The sequence below is a fragment of the Pristis pectinata genome, chromosome 7, assembly GCF_009764475.1.
Source record: "Pristis pectinata isolate sPriPec2 chromosome 7, sPriPec2.1.pri, whole genome shotgun sequence".
NCBI lineage: Eukaryota > Metazoa > Chordata > Chondrichthyes > Rhinopristiformes > Pristidae > Pristis > Pristis pectinata.
This window is the reverse complement of record NC_067411.1, coordinates 87,122,382-87,136,727: the sequence shown is the minus strand read 5'-3', so window position 1 is coordinate 87,136,727 and position 14,346 is coordinate 87,122,382. Positions and strand designations below refer to the sequence as shown.

The window sequence follows — 14,346 nt, the reverse complement described above, 5'->3', positions numbered from 1 at the left end:
GGGTTCTGTTTCCCACTCCCTTTAATTTTTCCGGTGAAGTTAGTGAATTTAATATACAATTATGTAACATCTTTCTTTAAAAAGAAACAAAATAAACTGTATAAAGGTAGTGTGAATAACATCTAATAGTGTTATTCTACTGAAGTCCTAAAGGTGCCAGATTATTGAAATCTTACAGTACTGCAGAAATCACACAAACTTGATTGGTGTAATTTGGCTTAAAATTCTGCAGCCCTTCATATTGGTTTCACTGATGTTGGCAAATAGCATTCAGAAGTGGAGGGCAGGTATGGGTTAGGGTAGGAAGTGAAAATGTAACCACACCACTCTAATTTGTAGGTTCAATATATGTACTACAGGGAAGCCGTAGAAAAATCTGATTATTGAATTATTACTGATTTTCTTTTACATTTAGAAAGATTTTGGAGTACACCTGCAGTTATTTATCTGAAAAGTTGCTCAGAAATGTGATGGAAGGACTGAGTTTCGATGTTAGAAATCTGTCTCAGAAATCCCTTTTCCTTAAAGTGCTAACTATTCAGGGAATGGAAGAAGGTATTGGTATTAAGAGAAATGATTTTACCTCATTTTTTTGTGATATGATTGGCGGTGGAACAAATTTACAATGTAGATATTTTCAGCACAGATGTGATATAATTAGCATGGATACTTGTCAGACTTGTGCAGTAATACTTTTGGGATGTTTTAGCTAGTTTCTGGTGTTACATTTATGCTTATTGGCTAAATATTGCCTTCATACTGCAAGTATGAGTTAAGATAAAATCACATAATTGACAAACAATAACATAACTTTGGATTTTGCAGGAAAGGTAAAATTGCAGTGGTGCAGTGTACACCCTGGTGTATTGGAAATATTGACTTGCTTTGTATAATCAGATATATTTGGAAGATTTTAGAAATAATTCTGCTCTGCGGATTGTATCATTTTATTCGTTATTGGTGTTGTTTATGATCGCAATTAAAATGTAAACCTAATACTGAAATGCAAATGAAACCTCTTGCTCCAATCCCCCAATGTGTGGCTAAGTAGTTGATCCCCCAATTGGACCTCCTGTTGCTTTTAAGGACTTGCTGCATCACCCAGTCTCTCAGACTTGACTGATTCTGATATAGCATCTCAGTTCTCTCTCACCTTGCATTGGTTGGGCAGAAATTACAACAAACGAAACATTGGAAGACTAAAGCCTTTGTCTTTGGTCCCTGTTAAAACTCTATTCCCTAATCACTTCCTAAGGTTCAATCAGTCTGCAATCTTACTCGACTATTTGACCCCAATTTGAGCTTTGACAATATTGTCTCTATCACCAAATGGACTGCTTCAAGCTCAGTTATGGTTCTCTCTCTCTTTCCTCCCTGCCTCAAAGCATCTGTGGCTGACATCCTCATCCATTTTGACTTATCTGAATGATAGCAGTTCTAACAATACAGAACTCCCTCACTATTGCACTGGAGACCCAGCTGAGAGTTTTGAGCCTATAAATCTTCTGACTCGTGTGAGGATGGAACAATTGAGCCAGATCTGATACCTAACTAACAAATCTAACATTTCAGTTTTAATGTGGCACTTTGTGTGAGACAGCTTTTCACCTACCTTGGAGCCATTACCAATGAAAAATAAAGGGAGTCATGGGTTTCTCCTATTTTGGGAAGAAAATATATGCTAGTACTTGTTGTGGAACTTATACCTTCAGTTTTGGTCATCTGGGGAAAATCCTTTGTTAAATATAAAGTGATTGTTTTGCAAATTATTATTGTGCTTAAAATACTGAACTAAGAATGACAAACTGACGTATATTGCCAGAAGAGCAAATGTACCAATTCTGTTTTTAATGTGTTCCCCTAATTGAAGGACATCTGTACCTTTCTTGGGTTTTAAAAATGTGTAACATCTTACAAGGCTATCAAAATGCATATCAGTGGTAAATTGTCTACCACAAATTTAGTGCTTTTTAGTAAATTTTAACATGATTATTAAGCATATGTATAGAACTGCAATATAGTTTTGCTGAAGTCTCTCATTTTCAGGTAGAGAATATAATGCAGGGAATAACTTTTTTTGCTCTGCTAAGATCTTGATGTCATTTCAATATTGGTACAGTAAAATACAGATTAAAAATCTGCTATCCATCTATTTGGAAACCCAATGATTTGACATGTGACTCACCATGCAATGTTTCCCTTCCAACCTACAGGGGGCATGGATCCTTCAACTCACTCGGTCCATGTTTCCCACATCCCCTTTAAACTCATTGGATTTACTGGGAAATTTATTATAATACTGTGTAACACCTAAAAAGAAAAAGTGAATTAAAAATCTATTAGATTAAAATACTGGAGATGGTGGAAATCTAAAGGAAAAAGTAACAATATGTTGGAATATCTCAGTAGGATGGGCAGCATCTGTAGGTATGGAAACTGAATAAAGCTTCTGTACGATAACCTTTTTCTGATGAAACATTAATTCTGTTTCTCTGGATGCTATCTGACAGAAAATGCTGGAATTACCCCATTTCATTCTAGATTAGCAACATTCTCCCAATGTAAAGTGGTCTTGTTCCATGTTTTTATTAAATAGTAATGGAACACAATTTTTTAGATTTTTAAAAAGTTGCCTTTGTAAAATGAAGTGGCTTTGGTTAAATGAAATCAGTAATAGTGTCTTTTGGGATAAAATACAAATTGCTGTAAATGATACAAGGTCCATCTTCCCAACAGTTACAATTAAGAACCATATCTGATTAGAAGTAGAGTTAATTTACTTTTTCAAGTGTATATGCTTTCTTTGTAAACATAACTTAATGGGTAAAAATAATTATGAATGTCTGCAGTAGATTGCTTATCTAATTAAAGTAAATATTGAAAATGGAGTGCAATTCAGGACAGGCTATTAAGCAGAGTAATCAATCCACAATCTGAGCCTGATGAATACAATTGCATTTCTGATTATATATTTGCTAACATCTATTTAATTATTGCATTATTCAGGACAAAGAAAAGTAGATTTATTGTGGCTTAAAATATTCCATCTTTAATTGGTTAATGCATCTATAGAGCATCACTGTGTCTAATCAAATTGCTTTTCATGGTGAATGTTTAAATGTTATCTTTTGCAAGTATTCTAATTCTAGTTGCATGATTTCTAAGAAATCTGTTTGACAGAATAACTTAAAAACTGGAAAATTTGATTGAAAGATGAATGATATTGCAGAATTTATAAAGCCTTCTCAACCAGCAGAACAATTCAAAGTTTTTGAAATTATCTGCTCCATTTTTTTCAGTGTACTGATATTTGTAATGTGAAACTGTCCTAAATTTTATTAAGATATGATTTTCATGTGAATGTAGTTTCAAAAATAATTTGACTTTAAAAACTAAATTGATTTGCTGACAAATTGGTAGAACATTTTTCCTCCGTGATACCTAAATGTTTATGTGCAGTCACCTTGAGTTTAGAATGCCATGCAAACTGTCAATTGACAATTCAATAGTAGTTTTTAAGATTTTACTTAAGGTTGCACTCAAAATTTGTTCTGAAATGTCAGATATTTGTAGTGAAGGAAACTAATAGTTATTTGCCGTGCAGAATTGAGATGCTCAAATATTTTAAGCTTTCATAAGTCTTCATGAAGTGGAGCTCTTGAAGATAACTATACTATTTTTAAATTGATTATTCCTGAGAAATTACTTGCTACAGTTCAGATGATTTGTGCACAATCATAAATAAGCCACTTTTTGGCAGAAGTTTTTAAATGGTTCAATTAGTGGGTCAGACTTTTTTTATTATGGGTTTGGCACAGGAAAGAAAAAAATTCAATCAAAACAAATACCAGCTGAAAGTGCATATTTTTATTCTGAATTAAATTGACACTAGTCCTTTTGTACATCAGATAAGTAGTTAGTACTGTGAATGTATTTTAACTCTGCCTTTCTTTTCACGTTGCATGCTTAAATTATTGAGTTGTGGTCTGTAAGATCATGTTCGTTCACCTATGATAAAATGAGTTAGCAAAAGTAAGATAAATCTTGAATTAGCGTTGTGGTATTTTCACAGTTATGGTCATTCTCATATTGTGCTTTTGAGAGATTTTAGTATTGCACAATTATATCCATCAGTTTTACCTGTTCCTGGTAAATAGTTTCCTATAATACCATTTTTTTAAAATCGTGATAATTGTGCCATGTTTTTAACAATGGATTCTAACTGTCAGTGCTGATTTTTTTTTCTCTCCAAAGTTTCTGTACTTTGGGTATTAATGAAATTACTAAGCATTTAGAAGTTCTTTGTTAGTAATTTGTTTTTCCTATCTTGAACTTTATTTGAGAAACCGGAACTTCAGCTGATTTGTATTTAAACAATGTGATAGATCCTGTAGAAGCTATTAAAAGAATCCACAAGGCACTAAAATTTTGTACTAACTAATGTTGTGTATGTTTTTTTAATAAAGTACTATTTAGCACCAGGTCTGTGATCACTTGCATTTTGGCGAATGGGAGGAAGAAAGATGTCAAGTTTACACTTTTAATACTGTCTTCTTACCCATTGCAAGACCCAGTGATTCTGTTGAGGTGCAATAAGTCTAAGTGTTGGATCAGGAAAAAGAGTAAACATTACTGCACTAGATTAGTATGAATTGATTTTTTTAAAAAAATCCTGGCAAATAATTCCTACCAACAACAGACTGATCAATAGTTGCATATTGTAGTGCAGAATTAGGAGTTTGGACCGATTTAAGTTCAGCCAATGTTTTACTTATTTGTGTCTCGGTCTGGAAGGTCTCTACTGTTCACTCCTTTAATTTTCATGCAATACTCTAAATCAATTTTTATTAAAAGAACTGTTTTATAAAAGATTGGTGCAAGTTGATTCTATTTTCTAACATCCCCTTTAATTGATTCATCAAGTTGCATCAGGCTTCTGTCTTCTAATCAACCTACCCCGCTGCATACACATGCACACACCTCAGTCAAAAAAAGTGCACGGGGATCATGATCCTTGTCTCTGACCAACTAACCAACAATTTCTATTTTTATCCCTTGACTGCACCCCACATCACCGCCCTAAACCACTTTCAGCACCCCTTGCTTGAGTTCTAAAGTGGTTCATATTCTTGGGTTTCTTTCTTTGCTCTCAATGCTCTCTCTGAACTTACCTTGTTAGTGAGACTCGTTTGCTTCTTTGACTTCATTCCTATGAAACTGCCAAACATCCTTTGTTAGTCCCTGTGTTTACTGGCATTCTTGTGTAAATGCTTCCTTCTGCTTGGGTTATGTACCTCAACCTTTCAAAACTGTTTTCATCATTCCCTTATTTCTTGCTTTGAACTTGTTATTTCTGCCCATGATCACTCTGTTCCCACCTGAATCTGAGCATGCCTGGTGAGAGCTTGATGGCTTCCAATTTTGTGGTGGTGATTGGCTTGCTTTGATTATGCATGTCCAATTCCTCTTCACCTCTGTTCCACACTGGATTGGCCTAAGAGGCTTTTGCTGCTTCAGTAATGAAAAACAAAAAATACTGTAGATGCTAGAACGTGAAACAATAACAGAAGTGCTGGAAGATTTCAGCTAGTCAAGCAGCATCTGTGGAAAGAGAAATGAATCAATATTTCAGGTCAGCAACCCTTCCTCTGATCTCAAAGAGTTGCTGACCCAAAACGTTTACTGGTTTCTCTTTCCACACATGCTGCTTGACTAGCTGAGGTACAGAGGTTTGCTGCTTTGGTACAGAGAGGCCCTCCTTTGTCAGCTTGAAATTATAAGATATTTATTTATTAGTCACATGTACATCGAAACACACACAGTAAAATGCATCTTTTGCGTAGAGTGTTCTGGGGGCAGCCCGCAAGTGTTGCCACGCTTCTGGCGCCAACATAGCATGCCCACAACTTCCTAACCCGTACGTCTTTGGAATGTGGGAGGAAATCGGAGCACCCGGAGGAAACCCACGCAGACACGGGGAGAACGTACAGGTTCTTACAGACAGCGGTCAGACTTGAACCCAGGTCATTGGCGCTGTAATAGCATTACAGTAACCAGTACACTACTGAAATTGATTATGTACATAGTGCATAAAATTTTAAAATCAAGTCGATAAGAATCCAGGACCCAATGGTCAGCTAGGCTAAAGCTGTTGAATGGATGGTGTTTAACGTGGGATGGGTCAGATGCAGTCAAGATTTGGATGAATAGAACCTTGGAGTATGGGAGAACAGACAGCAGGGCATCAAAAGAATTGGATGTGGAGATGATAACATTTAAAGATTAGGTTTCAAAGACAGCTAGTGAGGGTGAGTGCATGGGACTTGAAGCTCAGTTTGAAATGGAATGCATAGATTGCCAAGGTCTGAATTAGTTCAAAGCGATTGTTGGGATATAGTTAGTGCCAAGGAAAAATGTGGTCAATATTGCAATTGATAGCTTTGTTCTTAACAATGAGTAGATTGCTACTCATCCAGGACTGGATACAGGACAAGCAGTTAGATGACAAAGGTGTGGGTCTTGATAGTTTGCTTTAGTACCTGGTCCCATTCTGCAGGTGAAGGGGCAACATGGAGACAGGAATTCATGTACCAAATAAATCCCTTTTTGAGTAGAAAGCTGCTCAAATCTGAAACAACAGAATATGTTGGAAGCACACAGCAGATCAAGTAATATCAGTAAGGAGAGGAGCAGAGTTCACGTCAATATCCCCTCATCAGGCCTGGAAGAGTGAGAAAAGTGTATTTTAAGGTGCGTAGAAGTAGAATATCTGTGATGGGGTTTAGACCAAAGTTGCCAAGGCAATGATTACTTTAAAATATCAGAAATAAAAGAGGGCGGGGAAAGAAAAACAAATTGAAACATAAAGATACAGCCACATTTTGTTGAGTGGAAAAAAAAGTGGTCATCTGAAATTGTTAAATTAGATTTAGATATCTTTATTAGTCACATGTACATCGAAACACAGTGAAATACATCTTTTTGCGTAGTGTCCTGGGGGTAGCCCACAAGTGTCGCCATGCTTCCAGCACCAACATAGCATACCCACAACTTCCTAACCCGTATGTCTGTACCCAGAAGAAAGACAAGATCTTGGTCCTTCAGTTTATGTTGGGTATTATTGGAGCAACGTGGGAGGATGAAGACAAGTCAGAGAGGAAGCAGGATGGAGAATAAAAGGAGAAACAATTGGAAGATCAGGATTACCCTTGTGCACTGAAGAGAGGTGCTCTGTAAGACAGTATTTTAATCTTGGAACATAGAACAGTACAACACAGAAACAAACACTTCAGCCCACAATGTTGTGCTGAACTAATTAAGCTAATAATACCTCATCCCTTCTGTTTGCACATGGTCCATATCCCTCCATGCCCTGCATATGCCTAAGAGCCTCTTAAATGCCCCTAATATATCTACCTCCACCTGTCACTGTGCAAAAAAAAATGCCCCACACATCACCTTTGAACTTTTCCCCTCTCACTTTAAGTGCATGCCCCCTATTCCGACCCTGGGAAAAAGGTACTGGCTGTCTATCTATGCCTCTCATAATTGTATAAATTTCAGTCAGGTCTCCCCTCAGCCTCTGCCACTCCAGAGAAAACAACCCTAGTTTGTCCAACCTCTCCTTATAGCACATGCCCTCTAATCCAGGGAGCATTCTGGTAAACCTTTTCTGAACCCTCTCCATAGCCTGCACGTCCTTCCTATAATGGGGTGACTGGAACTGAGAAAATGTAAAACATTTTTGATTTCTAAGTTGCAGAGAAAAGGGATGGATTCAGAGAACAATAGGAATGTGTTTTTTTACGGTAGAGACCAAGAGAATGTAGATCAAGTGGTTATGGAGGTGCCAGGAGCATGAAGGCTTGTTAACAACAAGTGATCTGGAGGAGATGTAAGTAGAAGCCAAATGAAAATGGAGGATGGATGAGGAAAAAAAAGAAAGTAAACAATGCTGGAACTGTGAGATACACGCTGTGGAAGTAAAATGTGCAGATGCTGGAAATCTGAAATAAAATGCTGGAAATACCTAGTTGATCAGGCAGCATCTACGGCGAGAGGAAAATAAACTTGACAGTGCAGGTTGATGACCTTTCACCAAAACTGGTGATGCTGATACAAACTGGAAAGGCTTGTTATTTGAAATTAAACTCAACAATATTAAGTTTTGAGGGTTTTAATGTGCCAATTTGCAAGTTGAGATGTTCTTCCAGTCTACATTGGGCTTTTTTGGAATAGAATGAACAGCCAAAGGCTGAAGTCAGAGTGGGATGGAAGATTAAAATCACAGGCAGCTGGATGGAGGTGTTATTCAAAGGGGGAGGGGGGGTCATCTGATCTGTATTTGATTTCTAAACCACATGACACCATTTGTGAGCACAGATGTAATATAGGAAACTGAAAGAGGTGTAAGTGAATTGCTGCAACACACAAGAAGCTGGAGGAACTCAGCAGGTTAGGCAGCATCTATGGAGGGAAATGGACAGTCGATATTTCAGGTTGAGACCCTTCGTCAGGACTCCTGATGAACCAGTCCTGATGAAGGGTCTCGACCCAAAATGTTGACTGTCCATTTCTTTCCATAGATGCTGCCTGACCCGCTGAGTTCCTCCAGCTCCTTTGTGTGTTGCTCCAGATTTCCAGCATCTGCAGTCTCTGTGTCTCCATAAGTGAATCGCTGCTTCATTTAAATCCACGGAGGGTGGAAGGAAAAGAGGTGAAAGGACGTGTTGCAGTTACTTGACAAGATGCTCTGGGGAAAGGACTTGAGTATTGCTGGAGCTGGCAGAGCGAACGAGTGTCATGGTGGTGGAAATTATAGAGGATGATACATTGAATGTGGAGGCTGTTAGGGTGAAAGGTGTGGAAAAGCTGGAAATAGAATAGATGTGATCAAGAGCCCTATCAACTATGGCAGAGAGAAAACCATACTTGAGGAAAATGAAGGCATCTTGGAACCACCAGTGTGGAAGCCATTGTCATGAGAACAGATACAATGGAGCTGGAGAACCTGGGAGAATGGAATAGGGACCCTACTGGAAGCAGGATGGGAGGATATTGTAAGAGTTTGTTGGCTTGTAATGACTTCCTCTTGTGTTGTAAATTTAAACGTGATGAGGATTCTATCTCAATTATCCTTTCGGATGGTGAGTTCCAGACAACTGCCACCCTCTGGATGAAAATGTTTCTCCTTATCTCTCTCATCCTTTAAATTTGTGTGCTGACTTTTAACCCCTCTCTGTAAGGATAAGGGTCCATCCCACGTTTTCTATCCAGGTCCCTTAGAATTTTGTATACTTTCATTAAGTCTCCCCTCAGCCTCTTTTCCAAAATGAACAATCCTAGCTGACCAATCTTACCTCGAAGCTACAATTTTCCAATTCTAGCAACAACCTAAGAAATCTCTACATCCTCTCCAGTGCAATCACATCTTTCCCATAACAGAATTGTATGTAGTACTTATGGTGTGGTCTAACTAGTGTTGTGTACATTTCTCACATAATCTCTGTTTTTACATTCAATGCTTTGACTAATAGAGGAAAGCGCTTCTTTTGCCTTTTTATCCACCTTGACTGATCTTGTTATATTTAAGGACCTGTGTATTTACATATTGAGCTACCTTTGTTTCTCCAAACCACTCAATATCCTACCATTCATAGTATATTCCCATACCTTGTCACATCTCCTTAATTGCAATACTTCACACTTCTCTGGATTAAGTTTCATTTGGCACTTTTTTGTGCAGTTGACCAGAGCATCTATATCTTCCTGCAGGCTAATGCTTTCCCCTTCACTGTCAACTTTGACTTTGCAGCAACTTCAGGATGTAGATGGTTATAAATAGTTTTGGAAAGAGCCTGGAGAAATATTCAATGACACTTCACATCTGGTTTGTATTCATTCATGTGGTAACAAAGAAGTTTGTGGTCAGAAGAACTGTGGGATAGGCAAGACCATATTTGGATTATTGTGTATAGTACTGGCCTCCTTATTTAAGGAGTGATGTTTGTGCATTGGTAGCAGTTCAGAAACGGTTTACTTGGCTACTGCAGTAAAACTCCAATAATCCAGCATCCCAGGGACTTTGGTAGTACCAGATCTTCTGGACTATTGGATGTTATCCTGATTAATTCCCAAACACACTTTTATTTCATAGTTTTTACATGTTACACAGTAGTATAATAAATTTTCTAGAGAACCTGGTGAGCTTAAAGGAAGCAGGAAACACTCTAGATCCTCGCTCCAATGCAAACCTACCCATGTTCCTGACCCCTGTTGTTCTGAACCTTAAATGCTGGCTGCACACCCCGCATGTACTCTGGATTCCAGCTCACGTTCTGGACCAGTGAGTGAGCCAAGTGCCACACCATCAGAATTTCTGAACGATTAGATGCCGGATTATTAAAGGCTTTCTGTTAGGTAGTGTGAGGGTGGTTTGATGGACGGCACAACATGGTGGGCCGAAGGGCCTCTTTTGTGCTGTATGGTTCTATGGTTCTACCTGGAATGGGCAAGTTGTCTTATGAGGAAAGGTTGAACAAGCTAGGTTTGTATCCATTGGAGTTTAGAAGAGGGACTAGGGTATTGAGTCAAACATACGAGATCCTGAAGAGTCTTGATAAATTTGATATGGATATGATATTTCCTTATAGGAGAAGCTTGAACTGCGGGTTACTATTTATATAAAAAAAGTCACTTAAACAGAGAGGAGGCTTTTTTTTCTTTTTGAGGATAATGTGTCCTTGGAAGTCTCTTCCTTAAACGGCAGTGAAATCAGTCTGTGAATAGTTTAAGGTAGAGGTAGATGGATACTTGATAAGCAAGAGGTGCAAGATTACTGCAGCAGATTAGATCGGGTGTGATCTTACAAAAAAGCAAAGAATGTTTGAGGGTCGTTCATTTGCTGAAAATGTCAACATCCTTTATTTTCTCAACTTGTAGGGCTTTATTTCCTAAAACGGTTTTACATTAGCTTGTAGAGGTTTATCATTGGAATTAGGATTCATATGAAAGAGCCACCCATTCGCACAGAGATGGTTGGGGGTGGGGTGGGGAGGTACACCTCAGGACATAGAACAAAACTTAATAAAACAAAACTTAAGAACAAACTTTGGGCAATTTGCTAGTTGCCCAAACTCTTGAGAACAATCTGACGAAAAAGGTAGCACAAATATGAAAATAAACCTATCTTGTTCTAGGAACATTAAGTCCATCTGTCAATCTTTGCTTGGTTTCAGGCATGTCAATTATTAAGGTGACAGACCTTGCATTATCCAACTCTGTACCGTGCACTAACCTGCCTCTCCATCCCTCCTCTGGCGACCAGCTCCTCTGGGCGGGAGGGCGCACACGCAGCTCCTGCGGCACTGAGTGGTTGGGGTGGGGGGAGGAGCCTGCTGTGTGTGGGGGCGGGGGGAGGAGCCTGCTGACTGGGTTGGGGTGGGGGGGAGGAGCCTGTTGTGTGTGGGGAGGGTAGGGGGGTAAGAGCCTGCTGTGTGTGGGGAGGGCAGGGGGAGGAGCCTGCTGACTGGGTTGGGATGGGGGGGGAGGAGCCTGCTGACTGGGTTGGGATGGGGGGGGAGGAGCCTGCTGACTGGGTTGGGATGGGGGGGAGGAGCCTGCTGACTGGGTTGGGATGGGGGGGAGGAGACTGCTGAGTGTTGGGGGGTGGGGGAGGAGCCTGTGTGTGTGTGTGGGCGGGGGAGGAGCCTGCTCTGTGTGTGTGTGTGTGTGTGTGTGGGGGCGGGCGGGGAGGCGGGGCCTGCTGTGTGTGTGGGGAGGGCGGGAGACCGGCGGCCGCGCGCCGGTACGGTTTGGAACTCCGGCCTGGCGCGGGTGCGCGCCTGCTGTGACGTCGTGCGCTTGGGGGCTGGGTGAGGAGAAGATGGCGGCGGTGATGAGCGCGAGTAGCGGCAGCAGTGACACTTCGAGCACCGGGGAGGAGGAGAGGATGAAACGCCTTTTTCAGACTTGTGATGGAGATGGCGATGGCTACATCAGCAGGTAGGGCTCGGATTTCCTCCGTCTGGCCCCGGGAGGGAGAAGAGAAAGAATGTTTTAGGTTTTAAAGGATGAAAGGGAAAGAACTGGTTAATCTTATTTGCTGCAAACAATAGTTTAAAAGCTTGTTGACAGAGCCGTGTTACTTTCCTGCCTTGGAGACAAAGTTTTAATCATATTTGTGACACTGGTTGGGGGAGGGGTGAAGAAACTTTTCAGAAGTCGATGCGTTTTTAAGAGGTTGAGTCCTTGCTCAAGTTCCAACAATATCAAATCATAAACTTTACTGCTTTGGGTACAAGTGACATGAAAATAATTATGCAAGTTTTTCAAAACTGAAGTCTGTGCATACTTAAAAGACTGCGGCTTTTGAGGCGGAAAACTATTTGCAGTATTTAAATGCATTTCTGCAGGTTTCTTAAGAGAATCCCGGTGACCGATATGGCTACAGTGGCAGTGTTGAAAGAAACGCGAATATAAACGTTAATTTAGCGGTTCACACAGTTTTCATGTTTTTAAAGTTTTTACATGTGTATGTATTCATGTTTTACAATAAAGCCTTAAAACAATTTGGTTGAAAAAGTCAATTTTAGTTGTAACTTAAAGTAAAATCATTGCGAGTTCGGAGATACAGAGCTACTCAGAATAAGCACTCTTACGTGATGTTAAAACTGGAACATTGAGAGTAACTGCACACTAGGATAAAGTAGAATTTGAAGTTGGTAAATAATTGAATCATAAAGTGCCTCTTTAAAAATACGTCTGTACATTTAATAACAGACCTTTTTAAAAATAATAAAATTGTTTTTAAGGCTTTATTATGAAACTTATAGGTGAATACATTCAGCACACTGGTAGTGGAAAGCAGTGTACAATATTTAATGCTCAGCAATTCACTGAAGAAAACAGAACGAATTCCCAAAGAAATAGTACATAGATGCCCAGCTGGTAGAATACTGGCAGAAAAAATGTGTGCAAGCAATTTAATAACTAGTATTAACTAGTGTCTCTGTATTATCTTCTAGCAGTAAATAATGTTAGTTGCATAGTTTACAAAAATATTACTTTAATGTTCCTTCCTGGTAAGCAATGCTTAAGCATTAGTAAAAGGAGGGTAGCAGTGTTAGTTTAAGAAACAATCACAACTGTGGGAAGGGATAACATGAGAGAAAGATTGTTAAATGAGGCTATTTGGATAGAACTAAAAAAACAAAAATGGGGCAACTGTGTATGTACTATATATCTGCAAATAGTGAAAGGGAGGTAAAAGATGATGTTTACAGACAACTTTTTTGAAAATTGCAGAAACAATAGTGCAGTAATAGTGGGAGATTTCAATTACCCTAAATTTAACTGAGGTACCATCAGTGTGAAAGATATAAGGCATAGATTTCCTGAAATGCACATTTAAATATACGATACAAGAGGAAATCTTTCACAGATCAGATCCAATCACGTCTCTTGACCTACCAGGAAAGATTTTATTAGCCGATATTCAGCAAGCCCAATAGGAGGAGAGGGGTGGGGTGCAATTCTGGATTTAATTTCAGGGAATGAACCTGGGTAGGTGAATAGAGCATCAGTGGCACACCATTTTTATGGTAATGATTACGATTGTTAGATTTAGCATAGTTACTATAAAGGACAAAGTTAAAATGGGGCAAGCCTATTTTTAGTAGGGTGAGAAGTGATTTTAATAAAAAATGAACAGTAAACAGCTACTCAAAGGTAAAATCTCAAAGCAAAAGGAAGTGATTCAAAGGGTTCAGTGTAACTGTAATCACACAAAGATATGGAGTGGATCTCCCATATCTAGTGGACTGTGAATGACAAGGTGCATGGAAGATAAGGCCACAAAGGGGAGCTTGTATCCTATACCAAGAGCTTAATACTATAGAAAGCAAAGAAGAATATACAAAGTGTAAGAGTGAAATTAAAAAGCAAGTTGGAGAGGTAAATAAAAAAAATTACTAGTGGGAAAAATTAAAGGAAATCCATAAATAGTATGAGGGTAGCTAAGGAACGTGTAGACCCTAAAAGTGACCACAAATGGTAAGCCACATGTGGAGTAGAGAATGTAGGTAAGGCTCTTCATAAATGTTTTGTACTTGGCTTCACAGAAGAGGGGGATGATGCTAATGCTGTGGTTGAGATGAATGTGAAATACTGGATGAGATAAACATAATAAAAGTGGAATAATGGGTGGAGGGGTGGTTAAGTGTCTTCAAAAATCTGTAAGTGGCAAACCCAGATAAAATGACTGTTCAGAAGAAGGAAAAAGCAAGGGAAAAGATTAAGGAAACTCTACTGACAATTTTGCTTGGGTACATGAGTGATGCCAGAGAA

The 14,346-nt window shown here is 39.1% G+C and overlaps 1 protein-coding gene across 2 annotated transcripts in view; it reads left to right on the top strand.

Annotated features, from left to right (window-relative positions):
• The first annotated feature begins 11,884 nt into the window (after positions 1-11,884).
• Positions 11,885-14,346, top strand: part of mcc (MCC regulator of WNT signaling pathway) — a 114,112-nt gene continuing 111,650 nt past the window's right edge. Inside the window, exon 1 of one of the 2 annotated variants that reach the window (XM_052019542.1) lies at positions 11,885-12,003. In XM_052019542.1, coding sequence (XP_051875502.1) covers positions 11,885-12,003 — 119 coding nt within the window. The remainder of the gene's footprint in view (positions 12,004-14,346) is intronic. The other variant, XM_052019540.1, reaches the window with a different exon arrangement.